This window comes from Aspergillus pseudodeflectus, assembly GCF_044049435.1.
Source record: "Aspergillus pseudodeflectus strain CBS 756.74 chromosome Unknown BJX68scaffold_19, whole genome shotgun sequence".
NCBI classification, from domain to species: domain Eukaryota; kingdom Fungi; phylum Ascomycota; class Eurotiomycetes; order Eurotiales; family Aspergillaceae; genus Aspergillus; species Aspergillus pseudodeflectus.
This window is the reverse complement of record NW_027263795.1, coordinates 279,523-305,821: the sequence shown is the minus strand read 5'-3', so window position 1 is coordinate 305,821 and position 26,299 is coordinate 279,523. Positions and strand designations below refer to the sequence as shown.

At 51.0% G+C, this 26,299-nt stretch overlaps 8 protein-coding genes across 8 annotated transcripts; 3 read left to right on the top strand and 5 right to left on the bottom strand.

Moving 5' to 3' along the window:
• Positions 1-70: 70 nt before the first annotated feature.
• Positions 71-2,058, bottom strand: BJX68DRAFT_74295 (HMG-box domain-containing protein). The gene is made up of 3 exons (XM_071049695.1): positions 1,535-2,058; positions 1,419-1,472; positions 71-1,354 (listed from the first exon to the last, which is right to left on the bottom strand). The coding sequence occupies exons 1-3, from the start codon at positions 1,727-1,729 to the stop codon at positions 128-130; spliced, it is 1,476 nt and encodes a 491-aa protein (XP_070899539.1). The 5' UTR covers positions 1,730-2,058; the 3' UTR covers positions 71-127.
• Positions 2,059-12,476: 10,418 nt separating this feature from the next.
• Positions 12,477-15,811, bottom strand: BJX68DRAFT_74257 (putative PHD finger domain protein). Its single transcript, XM_071049694.1, has 5 exons — positions 15,479-15,811; positions 15,279-15,376; positions 14,999-15,218; positions 14,101-14,946; positions 12,477-14,043 (listed from the first exon to the last, which is right to left on the bottom strand). The coding sequence occupies exons 1-5, from the start codon at positions 15,647-15,649 to the stop codon at positions 12,856-12,858; spliced, it is 2,523 nt and encodes an 840-aa protein (XP_070899538.1). The 5' UTR covers positions 15,650-15,811; the 3' UTR covers positions 12,477-12,855.
• Positions 15,812-15,928: 117 nt separating this feature from the next.
• BJX68DRAFT_236552 (Rcd1-like cell differentiation family protein) lies at positions 15,929-18,125 on the bottom strand. Its single transcript, XM_071040040.1, has 4 exons — positions 17,404-18,125; positions 17,177-17,332; positions 16,738-17,113; positions 15,929-16,678 (listed from the first exon to the last, which is right to left on the bottom strand). Exons 1-4 carry the CDS (start codon positions 17,876-17,878, stop codon positions 16,501-16,503), a joined length of 1,185 nt encoding a protein of 394 aa, XP_070899537.1. The 5' UTR covers positions 17,879-18,125; the 3' UTR covers positions 15,929-16,500.
• Positions 18,126-18,551: 426 nt separating this feature from the next.
• BJX68DRAFT_236549 (uncharacterized protein) lies at positions 18,552-20,643 on the bottom strand. Its single transcript, XM_071040039.1, has one exon. The coding sequence runs from the start codon at positions 19,943-19,945 to the stop codon at positions 18,938-18,940; it is 1,008 nt and encodes a 335-aa protein (XP_070899536.1). The 5' UTR covers positions 19,946-20,643; the 3' UTR covers positions 18,552-18,937.
• BJX68DRAFT_74168 (uncharacterized protein) lies at positions 20,269-20,810 on the top strand. The gene has a single exon (XM_071049692.1). The coding sequence runs from the start codon at positions 20,352-20,354 to the stop codon at positions 20,718-20,720; it is 369 nt and encodes a 122-aa protein (XP_070899535.1). The 5' UTR covers positions 20,269-20,351; the 3' UTR covers positions 20,721-20,810.
• A 408-nt stretch (positions 20,811-21,218) lies between these two features.
• Positions 21,219-22,335, bottom strand: BJX68DRAFT_74170 (uncharacterized protein). Its single transcript, XM_071049693.1, has one exon. It carries the CDS (start codon positions 21,982-21,984, stop codon positions 21,268-21,270), a length of 717 nt encoding a protein of 238 aa, XP_070899534.1. The 5' UTR covers positions 21,985-22,335; the 3' UTR covers positions 21,219-21,267.
• A 576-nt stretch (positions 22,336-22,911) lies between these two features.
• Positions 22,912-24,039, top strand: BJX68DRAFT_255053 (isopenicillin N synthase family dioxygenase; the record flags this gene model as incomplete). Its single annotated transcript, XM_071042977.1, has 3 exons — positions 22,912-23,250; positions 23,322-23,760; positions 23,810-24,039. 3 exons carry the CDS (start codon positions 22,912-22,914, stop codon positions 24,037-24,039), a joined length of 1,008 nt encoding a protein of 335 aa, XP_070899533.1.
• A 512-nt stretch (positions 24,040-24,551) lies between these two features.
• BJX68DRAFT_236545 (putative prefoldin subunit 1) lies at positions 24,552-25,898 on the top strand. The gene is made up of 3 exons (XM_071040038.1): positions 24,552-24,792; positions 24,854-25,020; positions 25,121-25,898. The coding sequence occupies exons 1-3, from the start codon at positions 24,763-24,765 to the stop codon at positions 25,284-25,286; spliced, it is 363 nt and encodes a 120-aa protein (XP_070899532.1). The 5' UTR covers positions 24,552-24,762; the 3' UTR covers positions 25,287-25,898.
• The last annotated feature ends 401 nt before the right edge of the window (positions 25,899-26,299 follow it).

The following is a 26,299-nucleotide window of genomic DNA, read 5'->3' as shown; positions in this document are numbered from 1 at the left end:
GCCTTGCTAGATAGAAGGCCACCCAGGCAAGTGAAATTGTGCAGAGAGCCGGCGCATATCACATATTCAGTTGGAGGCATCCAGCTCATGATTCTCGTCATCATCATAAGGACCAACGGAGAGGTCTTCAATAGCCCGTGGAATCATTGAAAAAGTTATCAAAATCACCGCCAGCAGCATCAAGAGAGTTTCCCTGACTCGAATCCCATGCCCAGCGGTTATCCATTGCCTGCTGGGAGGCCGGTGCACCAGTGAAAGGAGTTGGGCTAGGCTCCGTATGGACAGGAACATAGCTGTTCTGGCCCGGAGATTCCTGCCACAAGGAGTAGTGTGAGTTTCCGTAAAGCTGGCCAGTCTCTTGGTTGGAAGAAGCTCCAGAATATTCCAGGAGCTGTGGGTCGAGTTGGCCTGTCATTTGTGTCTGGGGTTGGAGGAGGTCATGGTGGGCTGCTCCAGGCAGTCCAGCGAGTGTGGTCGACGGGTACTGCATCTCGTCCAAATCCACCTTGCCCATGCGCGCATGTACATCCTCCACATGATATCCCAAGAGGGCTGGGTTGGCGGTTGGCTGAACATATTGGGAAGGCTCAGAGGTAAGCATCGGGCCAGAGAAGGACGACCTGCTCGGATTGCTTGTGGGCCACGACGAAGGGAAGTATCCGGTGGTTGGCAAGCCATGGTCGATAGTGTCAAAGGGAGTCGAGCGGCTACTGTCCCAACCATTGCTGTCCATCCCGGGTGTGCTGCGACCAGGGGTACTGCGGCAAGGCGTGCCCCGGTAGTCAAGGAAAGAACGGTCTTCTGAGCTTGATCGCTTCTTCTTGTCCTTTGTAGGGGTGAATTTGTACCCGGGGTGGGCCCGCAGATGGTTTTGCTTCTCAATGCTTGCCAGCCGGATATACTTCGCCTTGACCTCCGCGGATTCTCGTGCCCAGCTATCACCGGTCACTTCAGAAACGACTTGGTGGTTGTTCTGGGCGAACCATTGCTTGGTCCGTTCCTGATACGCTGACCGGTAGAGCATGAAAGAATTCATCGGCCTGGCGACCTTGCCGCCTTTCTCAGCCACCTCCATATGACGTTTCTCAATTGAGCGGTGCACATGCTCCTCCATATCCTTGAGAGGGATATCTGTCATGTGCTTTGTGATCTCGCTCAGAGGACCGGGCAAAATGGCCCGTGGCTCCCTGTCCTTGCCCCTCTTTGTCCTGCGTCGTTGTTTGGGCGACCTCTGCACTCTTGCTTTTGAATAAATCGCTCTCCGGGAAGGTGATTCCCAATGGCCTCCAGTTGATCCAAGGCTACCAGGTTCCTCCGCCGGTGGAGTGCTGACCTGGGGACCGTTGGGAAGCATCTATGCTTGCATTAGCCATAACTTAAGCACCTTTGCTAATAGCAAAAGTGAGATGAATTCTTACCGGGTGCAAGGATACATTCTGGGAGTATTCACTCGTAGGGCCGTACTGCATAGTCTACGAGGCTGTGTTAGATTATGCAGAATAAGGATAGGGCTGTGCGCTGCTCAAACACTCACCATTGAAAGGGAACTTTGCTCTCCGAAGGATATATCGTTGGCTTGTACGGAGCCTCCATAAGGCCGCTGGCTCCCATACGCCGTAGAGTACATGCCGGATGGTTCTTGGACGGCTTGAGAGCCTGCGTAACTGCTTGGTGATTGAGGTGGGGATGGTGGAGGAGCACGAACTAATCGAGCGGTGCCTGCCGTCATTGTCTAGGTAGGTATAAATGGTAGAGAGACTGGTTCTGAGGTTGATTTGACAAGACGATTCCGTCTTGTTGCGCGCGGGGTAGCAGATGTGCTGGTTCTTGCGTGTGGAGCAGCTCTGGCTGAGGGCTTGGAAGAGTTGGGCTGTCACGAACTAGACAGATGGTGGAATATGAGGAGTATCCGGAATTCAAAGCTGTATGTTGGCTTCAGCTTGTGGATTCTGTGCATTTAATGCCTCTTGACCAGGTGCTCAGATATGACCGTGATGATCCGGAACCAGCTCGGAAAGCAAGTGAAACACGCAGGTTTGCTATCAAGTGATAGTTGAAACAAAAGAGTCAACGCGCGGACAAGGCTAACAGAGAATTCCTGGGTAGGATCTGAATCTGCGGTGGATGCCAGAGGCGGAAGAGAGAATAGGAGGAGAAGATGCAAAAGAAGAAGACAGTAGAGGATCAAGTGGTTGATGAATAGATGGTGTGGATAAAAAGCTCTTGAAGGATGAGCGGGACAGGGAGTTTGAGACAATAATCAAATAGAAAGGCCAGAACAGAGCCTATCAGGAGGAGGTAGGCAACGGGAACAAGCAGAGGGTTTGATGCGGGATTGTGTTGGATGAGTTGGAAGAAGAGTAAAGCTGGTGGGTATAAGCAGGTGTTTATGGCCGTGATGGTTCTGTTTGTTCTCTGGAACCACAGTTCATGAAATAACTAGCGCAGCTGAGATGCTTCAGTGAGGAGGGAATTCGCATCTCAAAGACTGGGGCCGCGCTGCTTTTCAATCCAACACTGTGAGGCCTTTTGTGTGACGGCTCCCAGACAGTCGGGACTCCATACAAGGCCTCTCATTCTATTCCGCGCTACCTGATCCCCCCTGTCCGTGCTAGTCTCCTTTGGATTTTGCTTTGATTTAATTCTTTTATTCTAAAAACGAATTTGATTATTTTTAACCTTCTTTATTCCTTTTCCATTTTCTTTTTTTGTGATTGGGTCCAACAGACGCCATTTGTCTAGCCCCAGCCTCTACAATAGCCCCATTAGATACACCGGTCGTTTCCAAAGTGGCCCTGTCAGGGACCCTTCTTTGTGCAAGTTATGTTCATCCAATGTACGTCGATTGTGAGCAGTCTTCTAGACCTCTGGATTCTCTGGGGCGAACCACGCGGTCTTCCAGATCCGGGCAGGGCAGCTTGAACCCCAGAACGACTGGGGTACTATTCTATTCTCGATACTTACAGATAATGCCTGAGAGCAGGTTCTAATTATAATCGCAGTCAGCATTGCGATGGCGAGCTTTGGCGACGATATACCGCTGAGAGCGTGAGGCTAAACTGGTGGGACCACCTTCTGCAGCTGCTGTAGTGTCGGTAGGGACCTACCTACTACTACAGGGGAAAGCCAGAGGGGCGTATAATGCAGGCTTACTCTAAAACCCGGCGGTCGGAGATAATTGACAGGGGCTATCTGAACGAGATATGAAGTGGTCAAAATATCAGGCGCACTCGACCAGTCAACAGACGCGGGCGAATAAAGTAAATATCTAGAACGAATGGAGAGCCAAGAAAGTCAAATGTGAGGAATAAATGACATTACTGTAGGAGACTTAATGAAGAAGAGATGAAATCTTCATCTTTCCACTCGCCACCTAGTATGTACTTGTCGACCTCCTGGCAGGTGTCAACCGTGAAGCAATAATGGAGAACGCAAGTGGAGCAAGCCATCAGACAGCCACTCAAATTGGGGGTCACTGATCGACTGCTGTTTCTGTCATGCTCTTAGCCTTCCGCGGGTTCCTCAAGTAAGCCTGTCATGGGCGTTAAACTTTGGAGATTGTTCACCCTTTTAGGCGGCGCCAAATAACCCTCAGATCTGATCGTAGTAACCCTGGGACATAGGTATATGCCTAGTTTTTCCTCCTTTCTCCGCATTTGTCGACGACGAGTGCATGAGTTCAGTGAGCCGGACCCAATCTGTCCGGTTCCCGCCCGGAGAAAGCACGCCCGTGGACGGAACTGTGCGTGCGGGATGGCGATCATACCCTCATCCCCTACAGTTGAACCAAATACATGCTATGTAATACCTGGTCAGTAAGAGCTATATGAGAACGTAAATGGGTAGAAGGGGGGATTTGGGCCGAGATAATACTACTATCATTGCTCACACTTGGCCACAATTACGCCTAGGTCGGCCAAAGATGAGAATATCATGAGATGACGAGTAGTAGGAGATTGGGTGGTGGTCTCGACTGGTGTCCAAGGTTGCAAAGTGATTGGCTGAAACAATATCGTGATTCATCATGGAAGGGGAAACCATGCCAAATAAGAGGTCTGAAAGTTTTCTGGTTGATGGTTCGGGTACAAGCAGATCATGATTTTGGTTGATGTCTGAGAGGACAAGACACCAGAGGGGTGCATCGCCTACCTAGGGACTCGCTACCAAATACTCTTCATGGTCTCATGGGGATCATACTGAGGCTAGCTTCTTCACCCTTGCGGTTGTTGCCTCTAGGAGTTCAGAGGATGAGGCCGCTATCGCTCGAATTTGGATATGACGGGACCCACCATGGTCCGTGGAGTAGGCCCACGATGGACCGTGCCTAGCCCAGATCACGGACAAATCTCTGTTAATTTCTAAGGTTGATTGGCCATTTGCTTGTGGACCGACCGGAATCTCGTCTCCGGTCACGCTATCGTCCATCTCTCCTCCAGCAGATCATCAACGAGTCGCTACTCCGTCCAACCTATCTTCTGTGCCCCGTCCCGCCTCTTCAACTTTCAAGCATTCTCACTCTTCTGAGCACTCCGGAATTGGAAGCTCGGATTCCATAGCCCAGTCACCCAGCATCGAAGCCGACTGTCTGTCATTCTGGAATAAACTTTTGATCAACCGTACATCACTAGAGCATCCGTTACGGTTATACGTTTCTGTCCAGAGCGCACAGTCCGAGCTGAGAGAGTGACATCAGCGCTCTACGCAACTTCAGGATCTCAACGGCTTGAGAGACCACTGGCTGACCATATTGTGTCTGCGTAGTTACACAGTGGAAGGCCAAGCCAGACTCCGCAATTTGTATCACCAGAGAGTTGCGCTTCCCCTCCTCTTCCAGAGAAACTCTTCTTGTGGTACTCGGCAATACCTCATCAGCTGCCCGGTTTTCAGCCCACCCCCTCGAGTGTACCTTGGTTACTGAACGGCTTCGAGGCTCTCGAAACCCTTGCCGGGCACTTTCTGTACCAGAGGTAGCCGTCGAATGGTACCTTTAGCATCGGGGGCGGCAACAATCCATGAAATCGATCAGGATTCAGGAGTGAGAAGTTCGCCAGTCGTGATCTGAGGGCTATCACCTCCGACGCCAATGATGGGTGGGCGTTGTACCCACATTGTACCTGTTGTGGAGGCTCCATGTTCGTGAACCTGAGTTCCTTCGAAGAATGATCGAGTTGGCCTACCAACCTCACCGCGCTAGTGTTGTGAATTTCCCCCAACGCGCCCCCATCTGATTCGCTCATTGTGGCAGGCTGTCACAGACGACCTGCATGGCCCCCAGGGCGGTCTTGGCGGGCGAAGGATCCGAGGCTAGCCTGGGTTTGCTTGTCCTTTTCTATCCTTTGACATGGCGCACGCAGCACTCGCTTCCAGGTCGCAAATCTCCGCATCGTGTCCACGGCCACGATTAACCTAAACTCCTCGTGGTATGGCCGCTCTTCTAATTTCCCCTCCTCTGGCTACTTTTTGATCACGTGAAGGCTTTGCTTCATTGGTGGTCCAGCATGTTTCAGGCCTCCATGGGCCGTGATTGCCTTTGCACTTGATAGCGGGGTCTGTGCCTTCTCTTCTTCTCGTTATACTCGACTACTCCTGCCCGTTGGCCAGCCGACCTCTTACGAGCTCTGTAGTAGCATGTACCACCTACATAGGCAACCCTAGTCTCTCTCAACATTGATCGCCATTGGGCCAATGGCCAGCAACTACGAGTGTGGCGGACATGGAAACTTTTGCCAGGAGACACAACAGGACCCAAACAGGAAAGATCGAGGAGATAACAGAGGAACCTCAATGCGGTTGGACAATATGCCCCTGCACCCGGTCATTCGCCTCAACGAAGCCGTTCCAGTATACTGTGATCACTCGAGTCGGTGTGTCTTGCTGTCAGAATTGTCTGCATCTGTCTTCAGCCTCGACGCCGTCTAACTTTACTCTCCACTTTTTAGTTGAAATAGATTCTTCCCGGGGCTTCGTTCATTGCCTGTGAACCTGCCGAGACTGGAAAGCCAGAGGGGCAGGAATGGCATTCATGCACGTTGCCCGGGCCCATGATCTACGGCGCTGCAGCTGTCAAGTGGATTTGATGGTCGTCCTCATGAGGGTGGTTGGCTTACGCAGGAACCAGGGCCAAGTGGTTCCGCCGCTGGATTTCCTTTGTCCTCTGGTTCATCGTCAATCCCTCAGTGGCTCTGGAAGGTCAATAGAAGGACTCATTTCTTGCTCTTGACCAATGACTTGACGATCCATGAGCCACTTCATGGTCAATGAACTCTATTTTCCCCAATATGTCGGTCTAGCAGTTCACTGAGAGGGTTGTCCTCAGGCCACCTTTTGTTGACTCCCTGAGCGCAAAAGAGAGGCTAGCAGATTGATGATGGCATTTCACAGCAATAGGGCTTCACAAAACCCCTACCAGACGCAAGGAAGATCCGTGTTCCGCCTACGACACCACAGAGCTACGCGAAGTTCACCAAATCGAGCAGTCATCTTGGGGTGGTGGGCTACCAAGACCATGCATGGACCGTGCCACAATCATAACACCGTGCTGTAAGAGGTCCTAGATCCTCTAAATCTTTCTAGAAGCCGTTCGGAACTGTCGATCGAGGTCAAAGAACGTACCTTCCCAAATCCGGTATCACGAACCAACCACAGGGTTCGTCAGCCATCAACAAATATTATCTCTGGATCTGGGTGGTCTGCTGACATCTTCAGAGGGGCGCCCGTTCCAAACTTCGAATCGGCATTCAGCCCCGACCCGGCTTCGGCTCCTGGGGCTCTCTTGTGTGTTTCAAAATACCTTGGAACATGAAACAGAGCATGGCTTGAGTGTCTAAGAATACCTGCGTCCTCTGCCTTCCGTGTCTACACCAAAACCCTGCCCGTGGTAGACTGCTGCGCCCCATGCTCCTTCGATTTGCTCTTTTAGGTCCTCAAAAGAACGCTTTTTTTAGCAGTGGAGGGATTGTACCTGTTCCATGGCCCCACTATGGAACTCTATTATGGACTACAACACACTGGTGCAGATGATACGAGCACTAGAGTCAACTTGATACCGCAGCTCATCATGGTTGTGAGCGCCACCTTGGCCCCTGCCTCTGGCCATAACCGGCAAACAATGATTTCGCCAAGAAGACGCCAAAACTCTCCGAACTCTTAATTTTCATACGAAGCCAGAGAGGTTCAAGTTCATCCTTGCGCCCGCGGGCGCCGAACGCACAGCCCACCTGATAGTACTGGAAAATAAGTCACGTGGAATCCCAGATCACCCCTCTACAAGCGAGAAGGAACTCAATCCTTGCTCTGTCGCCATCTCTTTGGGTCCCTTATCGAGATCTGTGCCAGGTGGTATTGTCGAATCTGGCATGGGGAATCCGAGGATGCCCAACTCTGAGTTCTTGCACTGGCCGTCTCCCCATATCCTTCAGAACCCAGCCAAAGGATACTAACGCACCGAACGTGGCCCAGACGACGTGGGCATTGCTGGCCAACATGGGATCGATTGAGTAGTAGTTAGTCCTGTCACGTCATGTATGGCGCTCAGCTTTGGCATCCGCCATCGGCCGAATTGTTGAAGCAAGGCAACTTGAGCCCTCGGTCAGCACTTTCATCATTATGCGGGGCCATTAAACGAGACTCTACTCTTGGTCACACCCGACCTGCCGAACTCTGCAAACGGGGCGGATAGGAGCTTCTTCTTGACAACTTCTCTAAAATCTGTCTTTGGGCTGGACCTCCGACTCAGGAAAAGCAGATTCTGACACGGATTAGACATGCGGACAGGAACTAAAGCAGGTCAGGTCGGACAGCAGCTGTTCGACCGTTACATCCAACTTGCTGCGGTACTTCACATGAAATGGTGAGGCCGCTTTCATTGGTGTTGTCAGCCACCGCGCTGCTCATCCGTTTGCCAGGGCTACTGGCATCTCCTCGAGTACTAGCTCTCATTTGGCTGGATACCATCGACAACCGTTTGGTAGCCGATCTAGATGATTTCCGTCTCAATCTAGAGAACAGACAGATCATCCATGGGAGTTCTGTCTGATCGCGATTTGCAAGCCCTATAAACGAGGACCGGGCGATTCTGACCAACGAATGCCACGCAGACCCAGTGTAGAATCTTCCAATGGTCTGAAAAGATCATCGACGACTCTATGTCACTCGATGGCTGCAGGCCATGAAGATCTTGCGGAAAGGGGGAGCGCTAGCGGGCAAGCGACCACTTAGTCACTTCAGGACTTAGTCTGATAGGGAGAACACCTGTTTTGTTTCTCGGGCATAGGTATTTAAAGTCCGTCAAGGCTCATGAGGAGAAGAAACCCTGAGTATCGCTCGAGCTAAAGAAGCCATCAGAGCCTCGCCAACCCGGTTCTAGGTGGGTAGACCCTATTGAGGTTGTCTAAGTGGATCCTGCTAGCCTTCGAAGTCGGATCTATCATCTGTCTGAATCGTGATCGAGATGAGAAGGATACTAGTAAGCCTTGGGACGGGAAGAATCACTCCCCGTGCGGAATAAAAGGCTCTAACCGTCGTCATGTCATTTTTCTTGGCCCAGCGACACCCAAACTTCTTCTGAGCGCCCGTCAATCCGCCGTCAATAATAATCTTGAATCTGGTCGGCTACAGATTGCCTATCAGGGGATTTGTGGCGGTCCGGCGGACTCACTTTCTTCCCTTGCTGCGCACTGTTCGCCTGCTAACGCAAATCGGCGCGGTATATGAGCCTATGAGCGCGCTGGACTATTGAAATAGTGCACGTACAAGAGCCTCATTGGCCGCCAGCGTCAGATAATCTACTCCATACGTTGACTATCATACGCAGACGCGGATTACGTACGGCCCTCGGATCCTGCATCGTTTTCCTCGTTCAACCCCTATGCAGCCAAATGAAGTTGGATAGGGCATGTGCTTGGCGACCCGACAGTCTGGTAAGCACTCTGGTAGGCTTCTTGACTCGTGCGCCCCCACTGCCTAGTACGATAACCGATGCCGTCAACATTCAATGACCCTGAAGCAGAGCTTGCAGAGTCGAGCAATCCTGCGTCACCTGAAAGTTTTAGTTGAGAACCCTACTTGGAAGCGGTCATCTACTGGACAACTGACATACTCTCATATCCCCAGACGCAACCGTGGTTCGACCGATGGTCTGCGATGATTCGGATCGTTGCGGAATCCGCGGATCTTGGACAACGGTGAGATCGAGACTTCCGTCAGTAGTGCGATCAAGAATCTAGGTTTGAGCTTCTCGAATTTCATCAATAATGGGTGAACACTGAACTCTGGTGTTAATGATCGCGCAGTGCCAGTGTGGACTAGGTGTGGAGATGGTCGAGGCAACGGCTGGACTCTGGCACTGGATCAAGAGTTGAGTTCATGTGACAGCTGTGACAGCCTTGCGCTAGGGAAGAAATTGCCATCCATCGCCGATTCTCATTGGCCAAACGAGATGACCTGTTGGTTTCTCGCATTTTTGTGTTGGTCCCTGACAGCCCGACGTTGGCAGCCCAACAGTAGTGACGGCGGCCAAAGACATGAAGGGCATTGTTATGCAACTGGGGCATTATCCATGTCTTTGATACCCTGCCCCGTGGCGACGAAAGGAACAACAAGCAACTAATCGAGATTCTCCCTGGACTCCATTATCTCTCTTCTATCATCCTGCTCTTCTCGATTCAGGATCGATCAATTGAGAACCAAGTAGATTTTCAAGAGATAGAAAGAAAAAAAAGAGTCCATGGTACTTCTGCGCATTTCCTGTGAGAAAGAACAGGACAAGTACGTTCTCCAGCTCGATTGATCGTCGATCAAGGAGGGGGTCCAATCTCCGTTTCCGTCTTACTAGCCTCACAAGAAAACGGCGCGTCAAAACCAAATTAGTGACGGAGCCGCGATTCAGGAGGGGAATTCCAAATTACAAGCGCTTAAATCACTACTATCTAGGCCGGCTGTGATAGAATCATCAAGTGTTCAAGTCATGAGGTAAGAATGCTTGAGAGGGAGAGATCTGGTCAGCGGCGCAGCACAATTCAGTACTTACGGAGACGGCATTCCGACCCCGCCCTGCTGTGGCTCACTTCAGCCATCAACCCCCAGTGTTCGAACTGTCACTGGCCATTCTTCCCTTGTGCCTTGGGTAAATCATAATTATTAAAAAGACGGCTAACCTAGGAGACGGCTTCCCACCAATAGACTTTCCGGTCTGAATCGAGTCTGCGTGATTCTCTGGTGGGGCATACTTTCGAGTGTTTCCCAACGCGGCCATGATGTGCGACCGGCGACCATGGGGAAATCATGGATGATGGAAAGGAGTCTGGCTGACACTTGACAGCTCAACCGTCTGGAGCCCAGACTTTGAAGGAGTCTGACAATTATTAGTCTGAACTCTGAAGACTGAAGACGATATTGGAGCCTGAGGAGAGTGTCCGTTGACAAATGACATGAGACTTCCTGGGTCTCTGCATAACTTCAAGCTACCCCGGGGTATGCATAGCACAACTCCACTGGCATTGGCCTGCATTGCATCACTGCATCTTCACACATAATCATTGCTTGCTTCTATGCACATAGAGCTTGGAGACAGTTGACTGCGAACATTCCACGACTGCTCATGCCTCAAGCAGGGCCATACTGCAGGATGAGAAAGGGGACGACGAGAACAAATCCAAACTCAGACACGACAGACAATACCTCCTAGCCAAGCCATTCCGCGGAAACTCACTTCAAAGGTTGTCTTCCGGCATCGTGAGCCCTAAGTACTCTGTGCACTGGAGGCTCCACGCTGCACAGCACCTCTCGCTCAAGTCTGGAAAGCTGCAGGTTTGCTACACCAACCTAGCTCCACCTTCCAGCTCCTAGTCCTACGAACTACTGCATGACTTAAGCACAGGTGTAACGATCGTCTCGACAAGCTGCAGGCAGCAGCGACTGTACGAGGCTTCCAGGCAAGCCGCAGAAAGTGATTGTTTGCTCCACAAACCAGACAGAGACATTGTCTGTGACCACCTCTTCCTCCGTATTCCTTCTTTCCCCGAACTCCCCCTGCCTCGCTCTCACCTGTCCCGGAATCGAGCCATGGTTCATGCAGGGGCCTTTTGGAGACAGGGCTCATTGCTGGACTTCAAACATAGCTCACTACTCCGCCGTCCGTGGTTCGTGGCTTCTGCCATGCACTTACCCTATCTTGGACCTTGCGCAGTGACAGGGGAGGAGCGGTCGACGCCGAAGCACAGGCCTGGGTTGAGGTGCATCCTCCCGGTCGCACGGGCAGCGCCAGAGATCCTACGAAACAAGGTTCTCTGGGTGAAGCTTGGGGGCCAAATCTACAGCTCTACTTCTCACAGCATCTCCAATCCTGTCTGGATATTCGATATGGAAAACCAGGGAGAAGCATATGAGGAGCTACACGCCCTGACCGTCCATCAAGAACCACGGAAGAACCAGCAGCAGCAACGGCAGGAGGCCCCTATCGAGATACCTAGTAATGTACGGAGTAGTAGGAACCCCCAGCACAGACCAGCCTGAAGGCAATCTGTCAGAAACCTCGTATATGCACCCTGCAACCCAGGGTCGATATCCCTCCCCAAATTTCAGAAAGGGACACAAGGGCTCAGTCCAGACTGGACCAACAAACAGTCATACGCTGCAAGTGCGCAAAAGAACCAGAACCAGAAGCCCGGAACACAGAACCGTGAGCTACAGTAAACCCCTGCTGCCCAGATTGAAATATATAAGCACTTGCCGCCGCGGCCATCACTTTGCTTTTTGACAGGCATGGAGTTTTAAACCCGGAAGGTACAGTAGTCCTGCATTGTTTCCCCGGGCTACTGTGCTGACTGCCGGTTGCTGACAATTGCTCTGTGCCGAGCTGGGTTATTTGAGTTTTGGATAATGGGATTATGCGATGTTTGCTTGCTGGATGCCTGGCACCCTGCAGCTGCTGTATTATCCCTGTTCGCTCATGCTGGGGCTGAACCCGAGAGTAGAGATTGGTTGATAAGATTGGGACCGGTTTGGAACTTGACTGGGAATGTTCTGGACGAGGAAACGATATTCTCTCTACTTTGGCGATGCGACAAGTCAGTTTTGTAAATTCATTTCATGTATGCGAAGAATGATAGAGTATCCCAGTAAGATAAACACAACCCAACCAAACGCCTACCGCCTTCAAGTTGTACTGTGTAGTGTTTATGCATGCAATCCAGTCCAATCCAGTTCAGTCCAGGTGACTCCAAACCATCCAGCCATTCCTGTTGGTACATTCATTCAGAAAAAAAAGAGAGAAGAAATACCGCAGCAAACATAATGAGGACGTGCGTAAGTAATCAAGAAAAAGAGGAATTGGAGAAGGGAGAAGGAAAAAACGAAGTAAAACAACCATCAAACCAATAATCGTACAATATGGACCGAAGCTGCACTGCTGACGGCTGACTGCTGATGAGCCGGCAGCGAGACAAGCTCGAAACTCAAATGGCGTCTTGACTCCTTGAATGTGTGTGATGCACGTCGTTCAATTAACCTCCCGGGGGTTCCAGCATCCTCCTTTGGAGTATGGGGTAGGGCGCTAGTTAGGGTATGTCGATCTCCAGGCTGTTCCACAGGCGGTTGGTGTCCCCGATTCGTTGCTGATAATATTTCCACAATCCACACAAGACGAGTTCCAGTAAGCACAGACCTTCGCGGCACGGATAGAGACCCACAACTCTAGCCGGAATAGTGACCGAGTCGTCGGCTAGTATTGAAAATCGTCCGCGAAGTTATTAGGATGTGAAGGAAAAGTGGACGAAAGGTGACAGAAGTGATAAAAAAAGATGCATGCATATGGTCGTTTCAATTGATCAGGAGCGAGAAAAACACTGTATGTGGTGTTTATGAGCGTTGGGCATCTGACGACTCAGGCTTCGGCACCAACGGCGATGGTTCAAGAGGCGGAATACGATTGATGGATTGGCTGTTAGCGGCAACCGCAAAGTGATTATGCAATCCCATCGCATTCTCTCTCTGTCTCCGCTCCTCCTGTTCCGGGGTCATGCATTTCACCGGTGGTGGAATCGGTGCATCAGGCGAGCTTCTTCCCATCAACTTAGGACTCGGCTCTAGTCTTTGCACAGGAGGTAGAATTGGGGCACCTGCCATGCCTCCTGCGGTCATCGGCCGTGGAGACTGTTTCGTCGGGCTCAGTCCAGATAGTAGGGCGGGTTGACCATTGTACGGGGATGAAGCCCTGTTAGCAGTGGGAGTCGCGGTAAAGGACATGTGGCCATTGTGAGCAGATGAGAATGACAAGTGATTTCCGGTGTTAGGACGTGGAGTCTGATTCGGTCCGTAGGGGGTCCATGGCGCTGGGCCATCGGATGAAGCCATAGGTGGGAAACCAGCAAGAGGTCCGACATCACGATTACCCTGAGTGGGGGACATAGACGGTCTATTCTGAATAGGAGACGGGAGAGAAGGGCTAGGGTTCGAGTGGGAAGAGGAAGGTCGGCGTGTACCGAAAGAAGCAGCGGGAGGAAGCGGACCACGGCCGTTTGAAGGGAAATGGTGAATCGGGGGTAGTTTTGGAGCCTGCTCCTGAGAGTGAGCAAGGCCGTTCATGCCCTTGGACGGGGAGAAAGGAGCGCGAGCAGGACTAAAGGGGTTTGTATGTGAGGACTGAGGTCGGCGTTCGGGAGAAGGAGGGAACGTCATAACATGGGTCGAGACTTGGGGCTGAGGTAAATAAGGGTGTGGCGCTGGATGTTTCGACGGCGACCCGTTGACAGCCGTCGATACAGGGTGTTGATGCTCTTTCGTCGTGGACAAAGTCCTCGAGGATAGCATATCAGCCGGCCCATGGGGGCCGCGGGCCTCGACAGTAGCGTTTGACGGAGGGGAAGAGCCGAGCTTGAACTTGAGGGGCGGCAACTTGGGGAGCTTCGATTCTTCCTCACGGCGCTTGCAGTCGCGGCAGACGAAATGAAAGTCCTCGCGTTCTGCCTCTTTCTCGTCTATTCCAAGGCACTCGCTATGCTGCCACACATTGCACTTCTCACATGCGACGCTGTGCTTGCCATCATCCTACAAAGGGTTAGAGAAGACCATTTATGCTTTGGTTAGACGATGTGAGTAACTTACCCAGTTTTCTCCATGAACATGACATCCCGAACAGTCAAAGATCCACTCGTCTTCTTGTGAGAGATCCTCTAGATTCTTCCGTTGCTTTTCAAGCTCCGCTTTAAGCTGCCGTTCGGAAATCCTGCTTTCACCCCTCTCAAGCTTCTGCTGCTCTTCTTGGATTCTTTGCAGCTCAGCCTCTTGAAGTACGCGATTCCTCTCACGGTCCCTGATGCGCTGCTCCCGAGTCATGATACGTGAATGTCTGTCATTCTCCATCTTCTTCAACCTTTCCTCCTCCTTACGAGCGGCCGCTAATTCTTCCTCCCGTTTTTGTGCTGCCTCAATGGCCTCCCGCTCATGTCGCTCTTTCTCCGACTTTTGCGCAAGGCGACTTGACCTCTTCGCACCAGCAAGAAGTTGAAGGTTGATAAGCTCCTTTTCGCGCTTGGCCTTTTGCCGTTCCTGAGCGGCTTCCTCCTGTTCAATAATCGGTAGTACCTGTTCTTCAATCCTGCCCCGGAGAATCTTCTCATCCGCATCTCTCGTACTTCGTATCGAATCCAGGAAGTTCCGGTAGTCGTCAAGTGTGATTGCGATACATTCCCACTTCATCGTACTGAAGGGATCCGCGGGTTCCTCGATGGGCTCAGTATTATCTTCGTCCGAATCCTCGTCGTAGTCATGGCCCGTAACCTTTCTCCGCTTTGATGCCCTTACGGCTCGCGCGCTTTTCCTCTTGGTCTTAGACTTAGACTTGGAAGGCTTCGGAGGAGGGATGGGAGGATCGGTGCGACGGTAGAGTCTGTTGTCATCCAAAATATAGTAATACCGGCCTTCACGGTCGTACCCGACTTCCTCAATGCGCTTCACAGAGTGTTAAAGACAGCTAGAGGAGGTTCGGAACTCAAAGACTCACCCATTGCATTTGGTCATTCTCCCTTTGTTCCGGCATTTTATCACGAATCCGGTCGGGGTTCCAGAATGTCCAGATGCTCAACTGATGTAGGACGCGCAGCTTCTGGAAGACATCGAAATCCAAGAACTTGTTGGGAACTTCGTCGTGGCCGAAGGGGTTCGGGATGTGGGGAGCTTTCGCATTATACTGTCGTCGCGTATACTCATCAAAGTTATCGAACCTAGAGTCGTTCAGCAATTTCATAAGCTTCAATGCGTCTTAACAGGGCATATCCACGTACGTGAGTCCGCGGTGCGACGAAACCCATTTCAAGAGGCAGAGGCCGATCTCCAACAACTTTTCCGAAGGACTAGGTTTAAGACATTCGTTTTCCAGATCCTGTCAGAAAGAAAGTCATGTAAAAAACACGTTAGCTGGCCTGCGACACTTAAGGAACCAGTAGTAAAGAGCGCTCTATATAGCAAAAACGATCTTACGTACTTCAATTCCAAAATCTTCATCGATTTTCATGATTTTCCCAAATATGGCGATATACTGCATGAGATTCGCAAACTCCCAGCAGTTCCGAAGCTGTGTCAGAAGGCCAGGCCCCTCTTGTGGCTGCTCCGCAGGAGCATTTGCCTCGGAGCGGCTGCGCTTTCGCGATACCATGCCTTTAAAAAAAAGGCGCCGGAGCGCAGGGGCGAAAATGGGACTAAAGAGGATCTCAATAACGCGTTAATTTGGAAAAAAAAAAAAAAGGGTATTATCACTGGGATTAGCAGCGGAAAGAAAGTCGCGACCTGATTCCGAGAACGCAGAAAATTATTGTCCAAAAAGTGGGCGTGTTCAGCTTGAAGGGCACAGGATGAGATCACAGAATCTCCGGGAGCGCGTCGAGATCCGCGTGTCACATGACCTGCGATAAGGCTGGATGATCGCGTCTATAACCTAGGTCCTAGACTCCTAATCGTAGTCTTGATATTATTGAAAGGGGGTAATAGAAAATAATGCAGTCATTGACGACTAAAAACAAGTAGCCCCAGTCAACTAACAAACAGTAGATAAATCTTGGTATCTCGCATCAAGAGGGTCCATCTCTCTCATATGAAGAGCAGAAAAGACCATAGAAGACAAGGAAACAGAGAAACATAGCGCCGTCCATATCAATATCCATGCCACCAAACAACCACGCACCCCGATGACCGAAATAAACTAGATAAACAGGGGAATAAGGGATATAGCGAGCAGAAAGCAAAAACCCTCATCGCCCACGGACAAGAAACCAACCCCCAATATGCTTGTTGAACACCGTCGATTTATCTCTTCAATATATCCTCGCCCCATTGTTCCGTCAAATCCAGTTCGCATCGTTGTTTTTGTCTTTTCTTCTTCTTTTTCATTGCTGTATGCCATCCCACAAATTGCGCCTTATAACCCATTTTCGCCTGAGCCAGTCCCATGCAAGTCGTAAGTGTATCAAATATACCAAGAAATCGAAGATAAACAATGCTTTTCAACTTTTACATAGCAACACCCGGTGCGCCATCGGAGACATTGTCTGAGAGGTTGATGAGGAGCTGTGCGAGGCAGCGTTTTGTAGCTGCGTCATCGCGGAGGACCGATGAGAAGGTGGCATCTCTAAGAGGTTCAGGAAGGCACTGGCGCAAGGCCTCGCGGGCACGGCTGTTGTCACTTAATCTATCCAAAGAAGGTTAGCCACGGGTTAAGTCAGCAACGATGACTGGCGCAAAACATACCGAAGGAAGCAGCGCACAACATGCTTCAGAAGCCTCACGGTTTGCTGTTCCACCAGTTGAGTGACCATATTACTTAGCACCGTACCAACGGCATAGAACCTCTCGTAGGTTGCACATATATAGGCTAAGCCAATATCATCCAACAATATCTTCTGTACAATGAAGATTGCGACAGTCTTGCTCAACTCCGAGCCCGTTTCCATGATACGAAGGCAGAGGGGGATGATCTCAGTTGTGAGGAGGAAGTTAATGACATCGGACGAATCATTCTTGACCAGAGCTCCAATAACGCCAAGAGATGTAAGACGGAGGTATTCGAAAGGTCGGGATTTCGAGGTCGTATTCAGAAAGGGATAGAGGAAGAGGGGAATATGTGCTATTTTGAGGCAAGTCAATGAGTAAAGTTTCCTCGAATTGCCGACGAAAGACAGGTACACACCATTCAGGAAGAGAGTGCGAGTCTCGTTGTGAGATGCAACGCACTGCAGAAGGGCAAGGGCATTGCAAACTCGATTCGAAGCCGCAGCAGTAAGCTGGGAAGGGTTAAGCAGGGGATATACAGAGATGATCTCCTGAAGTAAAGCGGTCATGACACCTGTTCACCAAAGGGGCGAGTTAGCAGATTCTCTAGTCGGTCGTGGGGGGTTTCGGATGAGGGAGTCCTACCAAACGAGTGCCAAATAACGAGAGCCAGCTCGGGCACCTGTTCTCTTTTCTTGCTGAGTTCCATGAGGGCAGTCTCTCGGCGATTCGCATCAAGGAGCTCCGCAACCCAGATGAAAACTTTGCGGTTCTCATCGCTCACTCCGCCTTCGATCATTGACATTCCGCTCGACAGTGCGCTATCCCCACCGATCGCTCCATTGCCTACCCCCTGGGCAGGATTGCTTGCTGCAGCATTGCTGGCCATGGCGATGCGGTTGTAGTGCTGTTGTTGAGCCGCAGCCGCAGCAGCCGCGGCCGCCTGGACTTGAGCATGTTGTTGAGCGACTAGCGAAGAATGCTGCTGGGCCTGGTGCGGGTGGTGCTGGGCCTGGTGCTGCTGCTGCTGCTGCTGTTGCTGATGTTGTAACCAGGCGGCATCAGCTTGAGGATACTGATGCTGGTGGGAAAAGACGTGCTGAGATTGCGTTTGGAGCATGGCGGGCCGAGTTGAGTCCTCAGGAGGGTAGTTCCAACTACCCTGGCCGACCGGAAAATTTGAACAGACGGTAGGGAGGGCTGAACGAAAGTAGGTGCGGTCAGAGAAGCGAGGCCGGCAGAAGATTCATTGATCGATATTTCGGAGCCGGTTGCGAACGGTAAATGAGGAACATGCACTCGGAGTGAGTGGGAGGAGAGCGGCGGGTTGAATTGGAGGTGAATCCGTGATCGAGGCGAAGGTTCGGGCTCCGGGAGGCGGGGAGACGCAGGTTCCGACCGGGGCTTGAAACCTGACTCAGACTACCCAGCGCCCACTCACCTTGACGCCTGAGGAAAGCTGAGGAAGCTAGGGCCCTCTGAAGGATTCGAGAGCTTCTTTTAGCCTTGATTTCCGTTTATGGGCTTCATTCGTGAGAAAATCGCAGGATCATCATCTCCATTCCCGTCAGATGGTGTTGCACGTTACACTGAAGAACGCACAGATTACTCTGGCAGGTGCATGTCCGACCGTCAGCCTACTACTAGTAAGTAGCCTACAATGCTACATGTACCACCCCTTGCCATCTGCATTCGAGGCAGTCTGCGAGCCCTCTGTGCCTGCGTCTTTGACTGTCCAATATCTGAGCCCGAGTTGCCGAAGTGGGCCGCATTGGCGTTTAGATCTATTGAATGGTTCTCTCATTGATATTCACGGTCTCATCTACTATTTACATTCACACAGAATATATAGCAGCATCACATGCGCGTGAGGGGAAACGAAATGCATCAAAACATCAGAATCATTTCTCATCATAATACAAGCATTTTCCATCAGAGCCCTTGGAAGGGAGATACATACAGCCACGCAGGCCACCCCTGCGTGTATATCAAAATCGTCACAAGAAAGGCATCAAGTCATGGGTGGAAGTGTCGTGAAGTCATGCCGTATACTTCACGGTCTCATCATTGGTCATTATGAATGCGCTCGAGACCTGGATCGGCCTGATCGCCTGCTTCGTCTAGTCCGTCGGTCTGAGCTTTCGCTTGCTGCAAGGCTGTTAGCGGAATCCGTTCGATATCAAAGACCAGGGGTGTGCTTACTTGTGCTGGTGTAATAGCTATAGTAACTTGGGTAAGTGTAGTCGCTCTTTTCGTCCTGATCCTTCTTCCTTCTCAAGCCGAGGCAGAGTGTGATCGCACCGATGATGATTCCGATGGTTGCCAGACTGCTGAACCACGACTTCTTTTCGCCCTCTGGTGCAGGTCCTGATGGTCGGGTGCCGAACCAGGTACGACCCGGCCTATGCGTATGATGCGAGTGGTGACCTTCCACATACGTCTCTTCTGTCCTTCTTCGCTTTCCAATGCCCAAGCAGGCGAGAATGCTGTTCAGGATCCCGCGAGCGCACAGGCAGAGGCAGAGAAGGAAGAGCAAGAATACACCAGCGAGTGTTCCAATCACGATACCCGCAATTGCGCCGCCGCTTAGGCCGCCATCATCGTCCGGAGCGTCAACACCATATGCCGGCGATCCGTCGGTAGTAACGGGCGCGTCGAACCCTTGGGTGGCTGTCGCGGTTTCTGTGACAGTGCTCGAGTCCGTTGGCCGAACCGGAGGATTGGCGCCAGTCTCGGTCGCCCAGATTGAGGTCGTAGCGGCCAGAACACACTTGTCGTTTTTGCAAACATAGGCAGCGCCGCAACAGTCGCTGCCGCACTGAGTTTCGCCGAGGTCGGCCTGGCAGCTGTCACTCGTTGGGCTCGCCACCCAGCTGCTCCAGACGGAGGTGAGCGTTTGGACGTCGGTTTCGGTCACGACATAGGTGCTGCTATAGTATTCCCATGAACCACTTCCGCTGCCCGACTCACTACTGCCTCCGGATTGGCAGACAGCCTGATTGTTATCATTCGTGATGCATGTTTCGTCCGATGCGCAGCAAAGTTGACTGTAGTAACCGCAGGGGTTGTCGCAGCGCTTCTCTAGACCTGTGCCCTCGACGCCCAATGGAGTCGCATGGGCAAGTTGACTTTGACTCAGTAATATCAGGATCGACACTGTCGACTGTAGTATCCGCGAGGTATGCATGATTATCGCGATGGCGCTTCCCAAGCGATCGGCTCGACGCAATCAAGAATGCTCTGACAGCCGCAATTGCTGGTCGCAGGGTCCCAAGAATGTGAACGTAGGGTCAGAAACCCGCCGTAAAGTTGATTGCGATCAAGAGATTGAGACGGCGACTCCCCACGACAAACAACTGGAATGCAAAATCACTTAAGGAAGGGGGAAAGATTACGGAGTACGAGGAAGATAGTCGGAAAAGAGGAGAAGAGAATGAAGGTTGGGAGGGGAGCCGAAGCTGTTGTGACCCTGACCGATTCTCCCAGCCTCCTCATGCAAGTGAGTTAATATACAAGCCCAACCACCGGATTTCTGAGACAAAGGCGACCGATCGGCCTAACAACTAAATTTCAGAAATTGGAAAGGCTGGTCTATGTATGGACTACTTTCTATCCACTATTATTTCTATTTTATCCTCACCTTCCGATGGTGCGCACCTCCACTATGTACTGTGCTCATTCAGGCTGAGAGGCCTGACTGCATCCATCCTCCGATCCCCTCCATATGTTGTAGATACCGGCCGTCCCCGCATCTCGCTGCGCCTCTTTTTGATCTAGTTGCAGGCTTAATACTCATCATTATAACCGTCACAATGAAATTAAGCGGTGGTCAGCTTCCAATTCATTCAATCAGGTTGCTTTTCACCGTCACGAGGGAAACTTCGGGCACTTTCATATCATTGGTAAGACCGTTCGACAATTTTCTCAGGGCTCGCTCAACCCTCAGTGCCATCAGGTACTGATGAGTGTGGGCTAATCAGGCATCGATTGACCCACACTGACTTGTCACTCACTTTTCTTGCACTTCATCTGACTGGCTCTCCCTCATGGAGACTGCAGGGACAGCGTATCAATCTAGTTCGTTGTTCTGCAGGCCATTTGGGCTCGACGATCAAGCGGTGTGAGACTGCATGAGCAAATAATGTCGGAGGCATCTCGAGTCCCTGCGTCGTTCCGTTGGGGTGCTTCGTGGTTGCCCCCAAGTGTGAAAGATATCATCTCCATGGGCCTGCATAGCTTCTATACGCCTCTATCCAAGTACCTGTTCAAGTGTCGCGGTTCCTCAGGCACCAGCTTAGCCAGATGCTCATTGAGTCGCTGGATAATACCTTTATCGGTGCCCTTGGTGAGGTGCGAGGTGGGTACTCGTAGATATTTTATGGATTTTGGCAAGGGCTATATATCAACATAAAGGGTACAGCAGCAAATCGAAACATCACTCATTCAGTCATTCCATATATCCATCCAGTAGATAGCGGCGCAATATACAAGAATCGTTCATATGGTTCATCAAATGAAGAACCCAGCAACGCCAACCAGTAAGCCAACAACAATATCATGCAAACTGGAAGTCCGCCTACACCCTGCACCATCCGATCCGCCTTCGTAGTTACCACAGACTCCTATATTGAGGCCGTGACAGGCTGATTGTCTCAGGCTGGAGCAGGTCTCCTCCGCATACCCCGAGCCACCAGTCTGAGTAAAGTCCGCTCCGCCTCCAGTGACTGTAACACCGTAGCCTCCCCCCATGTATCTAACGCATTGCGTGTAGTCGGTTTGACACCGGTCATAGTACGACGAGCACTGATCCGCATCTGAGAACGAGGTCGGAACATAAACGAACGGATATGCACCCGACATGGTCGATCCGGTTACCTCAGGCCCATCGTCTCCCGTCGGTGTCGCATCCGATGTAGAAGGATACTGGAACCCCCCGGAGCTCGGGCCGCTCAGTGTACCAGTGCAGCTTGCGCCGCTAGGGCAGCATGCGACGTGGTCGGCCTCGTCGCTGGTGCATCTCGCATCTGTCCGGCAGCAGACACCTGTGTCGTCGCATGGATCGTATCCGCCTGGGCAGTTGCCGTCGCGCTTGAAGAGTTCTAAGATGTCATATGCTCTCCCGGTTTGTTCAGGACTTGCGGTGATGGGGTGTGCGAATGGGATGGTCTCTATCGATAGGACGCTCGAGGCGAGGAATGTGGCCGCTATCCACCCGGAAGCCTTCATCTCGTGCTAGGGCTTGTGTCCGTTCGCCCGCGGTACCAGAATAAAAAGGTCGTTGTTAACTGTCTTATCCAAGTATAGAGCAGAATTTCGAGGTCGCTCCGAGCATTGAGGAAATTCCGTCGAGTAGCCTCGAGTTTGACGCGGCAAATATTTGCCGTGGCAATCAACAAACTTCTAGAAGCGGCAAGGACGCTGTTAGCGATTTTGGTCCAAGGTCTGGGGAAGTTGACCACCGACGATTGTATGATGCGCTACACGCTGGCAGACTTATTTGCTTCGATAAATGATAAATTTCGGTTCTTCTCGAATCTTAAAGGAAAGGAAATTAGCATCAGACCCTGATCGGTCATCGGAAGAGTGGGCTAGTTAGTTGTGTGCCCAGTGCCTGCGCCCAGAACTGCTAAGGTACTGTGCTGGCAACGCAATATCTCCACCTAGCAACCAGCCATCCATGCGGCTGTGTGACCATTGGTAAAACGGGCCGGTGTCTTAAGTGGGCTCATGATTTAGTCTCCTCAAAGTTAAATATATAATGTTACGGAGTAAGCAGACCCCGACTGTGCGTATATTTGAGGAGGTTGGGGCTTCAGTCCAACAAGAACAAATAGATCAGTTGCGGAGTCCACTGCGGAGTATGACGAAACCACATTTTGAGATTCTCACACGTTTGACTTGAATTCCTCGTATCAAACAACTTCAACTTGACAATGCTTTGCAGCAATGCTTTTCAGAAAGATTTCTCAAACATAGTCAATCAAAGCCCTGTACGGAGTATTGCATGGCTTACTGCAGAGCAGCTGCAGGCCATGTGACCGTCAGCTGATTGCCATGCTGACCTGGCAAATCGGACACTTTTCGATCATTGAACTATTTCAAGAGCTCGGAAATTTTGACTATTGACCAGAAGTCTCAAGCAGGATCACTATCATGGATCTCCCTGTTGTAGATTTTTCGTCGTGGACCACCTCTCAGGATGGAGCGTCTCAACGGCGCGTGGCACAACAGCTGGTGGAAGCATGTCAGCAGGTCGGATTCGTTCGAATTATCAATCATTCATTACCGGAAACAACTCTCGACAATGCATTTGACTGCATGAAACGGCTCTTTGCGCTTCCAGAAGAGGAGAAGATGAAAGCTCCCCATCCAGAAGGCTGGGCAGTTCATCGCGGATATTCGTGGCCTGGGCTGGAGAAGGTAACCCAGGTCAAGAGCTCAGCTGAGTACGAGGAAGTGAGAAACGGATTAAGGAAAGTTCCTGATGTCAAGGTGCGTTGATATCTGTTGTTCACGATAAATTTGCCTTTCCAATCCCCTGATCTTGGCTTAGAACACTCCAGGAAGTCTACGACATCGGAAGTGATGACTGCGCTGCCCAGCCAAATCAATGGCTCCCCAATAGCTCTCTACCCGGATTCCGAGCGTTTATGACTAAGTTTTACTGGGAATGTGACCGGGTCGGCAGAGAGATTCTTCAGGCCCTTGCCTTAGGGCTAAACTTGGAAGACATAGATTATCTGACAAGGAAGCATGGGGGACACGACAACCAGCTCCGGCTGCTGCACTACTTAGCTGTTCCCGCTGAGGACCTGGAAAGCGAGCGTGTAAGCCGCTGCGCAGCGCACACGGACTGGAGCTCAATTACCATGCTCTTCCAAGACGACTGTGGTGGGCTGGAGGTCGAAGACATTTCACACCCCGGCACATTTAGACCAGCTTCTCCGGTTCGAAACAGTATCATCGTTAACGTCGGAGACCTGTTGCAGAGGTGGAGTAACGGCAAGTCCCTTTTTGAAATTGCCGCTCAATATATTCTTATACCATGCAGATCGACTTCGTTCCACAAATCATCGAGTTGGGCTACCGGAGCTTTCGGACCGGTTCAAAGGTCCGAATCGGATGACGCGCGAACGATACTCGATTCCTTACTTCATGTCGCCAGATGATGACTCTGTCATTGAGTGTATACCATCGTGCATGAGTGAAGAGGAGCCGGCAAAGTACGAGCCTATAACCCGCGCGAACTACAATAAGATGAGAGCGGCTATGATGTACTAATCAGGCCTTACGAGCGTACTCTTGCTCCTTCCTGTTCCACTATCTAGGAAAGCGCAGAGTGTGACCCCGGGGTCGTTCCTTCCTCACGGGCAAGTTGGTATAGAAGGAAGGAACGACCAGGCACGTTGCTCGCTCCTTCCTATTTCACTCTTGGAAAGTGCGTTTTCTGGTTGCACCTTCCTTAAAATGTCTCCCAATATAAACGGAAGGCGCGACCGTCCCCTGTTTTTTGAGCCATCGTTCCTTCCTATTCTGGAGCTCCAAATAATACTATGCTTCTACGCCGCCAAACCTGATCAACCTTCCATCGGTAATCTAGCCCACCACGCGTGCCCTTTGTATGATGCAGTACGAAGCTATCTACCACTAGCAATATAGTATAGTGGCCTTGCCCCAGTTACTCTAAAAATCTCATCTCATCCCAGAGTTCTGCTACTTGCTCAGCCCCAAGCCCTCATCCACCAACCAGATCGATGTTTGATGCCTGAGGCAGAAACAGCTTCGGACCCAACCCGATAAGCCCCATGGCTTTTGTCGCCGCAACGCAACGACGAGAATCCTAATCGCGACAGAATCGACAGTTACTTCGACCATTCATTTAACTCGCAATTCGAACATACCGCCCATGCTTAAACATTGAACACCCTTTCAGTTTAGAACCACCCCTCATCCCAACAAACCGTCCTCGCTCCGTGAAATCATAACCCCTCCTCCGCATTCAAAATGTCTATTCCCAACGAAGCTCTCCAAAAAGTACGCATAGCGCTCGGTCAAACAATCTACTCCTGCTAATAAATGTTCTTCCAATCTCCAGCTCCTTCAAGAGATCGAATCCCGCGTCATCTCCTCGCAACAACAAATCGGCATCACCAAGGCCCAGATGACGACAAAACAGCGAGACATCCGTATGCTCGAGCTCACATCAAAGGAAATTGGAACTCTACCCGGTGACACAAAGGTCTACGAAGGTGTTGGTCGGATGTGAGTGGTGTTCCCGTCCTATCTCCTGGCGCCAACCTACAACACGATGGCACCGCCATTGGCTTGAAAATGGAATGCTAATACCACCTGCGTCCCACAGGTTCGTCGCGGTCCCCAGAACAGCCGTCGACAAGCGGATATCGACCGAGAGTACGGAGTTAAAGTCTGAGATTGAAGGACTAGAGAAGAGGATGAATTATCTCGAGATGACATTTAAGAATAGTCGTGAGAATCTGGAGCAGATTTTGAAGTCGGGTCGGGCGTGATCACTTTGTCTTTTTCTGGCTTTCGATGCTGAGGGCATCTGTGTAGTGGTCTGAAACTATGCTCCTGTTATTGGATGAATGGTACGACTGGTTTGTTCGATTCATGCTCGGTTTTCCGCGTAATCGAAGTGGTCTGGCATACTAGTAGGTCCGAACCTCAATGAAGCAGCTTGCTTGGACATATGGAAGAGACCAGTGGTGAGAAACCTGATCTGATCATATATTCATGGGCTTATGTCATAGTGTTTCGCTTTTCTGATACCCCCAGTGGATGGTTTCAAGTGAGATGAGGTGCCTGAATTCTCAGCGAGTACATTGCTACGGAGTTGGAGCTGCCTACAGTTGTTGAAATTTCAGATAGGTGCCCAATACGCCCTAAACTCTGAGTCTAATCGGAGTAGGAACCATACAAATCAGGCTTGACTCTCACAACCATGCATTGCTGTGCCATGTTTGGGAATACCGATACACGGACCAGATATGGGAGTCTTCCACTTGGGAAGAGGTAATTGTTATCGCTCGGATCTATAAGGTGGGGAATTATGATGCGAAGAAGCTGGGGGTTGAAGTAAAAATATATACCTTGGTGTTTCAGGAGCTTGTGAAATTACCTTAGGTGGGGATTCTGCTTTCTAATATACACATGAGAACAGGTATACATATTTATAAGCTTAACAACTCCGTATCATAGGGCAAAATCAGCGAAGGTTGAAGCCGCAAGCGTGAGCCATGGCAAACCAAGCCGCCGCCACAGGTACAAGATTCGGCGACAAGCGGGCTATTTCTGATACGCCAGGCCGGGGGGCAGAGAGGCTCGGAGAGCACATCGTAATAATAGTATGCGTTGATATTAATATCGAAGCTGGACTGTGCAGGGCGATACGCCAATTTCCAAGGTCCCACTACTGACCTCAGCGGCTCAGCCTTGTCCAAGGACCTTGATCGAAGAGCAAAGATTCAGCGAAATTTGAGTTTGTCGCACAGAATCCATACCCAAGTTTTGAGCGTGTCAG

Excerpts from the sequence above, each read along its gene's own strand:
- BJX68DRAFT_74295 (XM_071049695.1), bottom strand. The coding sequence starts at position 1,729 with ATGACGGCAGGCACCGCTCGATTAGTTCGTGCTCCTCCACCATCCCCA. Across the intron at positions 1,473-1,534 it reads AGCAAAGTTCCCTTTCAATG|ACTATGCAGTACGGCCCTAC; the intron begins GTGAGTGTTTGA and ends ACAGCCTCGTAG. Across the intron at positions 1,355-1,418 it reads AGAATGTATCCTTGCACCCG|ATGCTTCCCAACGGTCCCCA; the intron begins GTAAGAATTCAT and ends ATGCAAGCATAG.
- BJX68DRAFT_74257 (XM_071049694.1), bottom strand. The coding sequence starts at position 15,649 with ATGGTATCGCGAAAGCGCAGCCGCTCCGAGGCAAATGCTCCTGCGGAG. Across the intron at positions 15,377-15,478 it reads ATGAAGATTTTGGAATTGAA|GATCTGGAAAACGAATGTCT; the intron begins GTACGTAAGATC and ends TCTTTCTGACAG. Across the intron at positions 14,947-14,998 it reads AGAATGACCAAATGCAATGG|CGCATTGAGGAAGTCGGGTA; the intron begins GTGAGTCTTTGA and ends CACTCTGTGAAG.
- BJX68DRAFT_236552 (XM_071040040.1), bottom strand. The coding sequence starts at position 17,878 with ATGCTCCAAACGCAATCTCAGCACGTCTTTTCCCACCAGCATCAGTAT. Across the intron at positions 17,333-17,403 it reads CGTTATTTGGCACTCGTTTG|GTGTCATGACCGCTTTACTT; the intron begins GTAGGACTCCCT and ends TTTGGTGAACAG. Across the intron at positions 17,114-17,176 it reads TCGCACTCTCTTCCTGAATG|CACATATTCCCCTCTTCCTC; the intron begins GTGTGTACCTGT and ends GCCTCAAAATAG.
- BJX68DRAFT_236549 (XM_071040039.1), bottom strand. The coding sequence starts at position 19,945 with ATGCATACCTCGCGGATACTACAGTCGACAGTGTCGATCCTGATATTA.
- BJX68DRAFT_74168 (XM_071049692.1), top strand. The coding sequence starts at position 20,352 with ATGTATGGACTACTTTCTATCCACTATTATTTCTATTTTATCCTCACC.
- BJX68DRAFT_74170 (XM_071049693.1), bottom strand. The coding sequence starts at position 21,984 with ATGAAGGCTTCCGGGTGGATAGCGGCCACATTCCTCGCCTCGAGCGTC.
- BJX68DRAFT_236545 (XM_071040038.1), top strand. The coding sequence starts at position 24,763 with ATGTCTATTCCCAACGAAGCTCTCCAAAAA. Across the intron at positions 24,793-24,853 it reads CCAACGAAGCTCTCCAAAAA|CTCCTTCAAGAGATCGAATC; the intron begins GTACGCATAGCG and ends TCCAATCTCCAG. Across the intron at positions 25,021-25,120 it reads TACGAAGGTGTTGGTCGGAT|GTTCGTCGCGGTCCCCAGAA; the intron begins GTGAGTGGTGTT and ends TGCGTCCCACAG.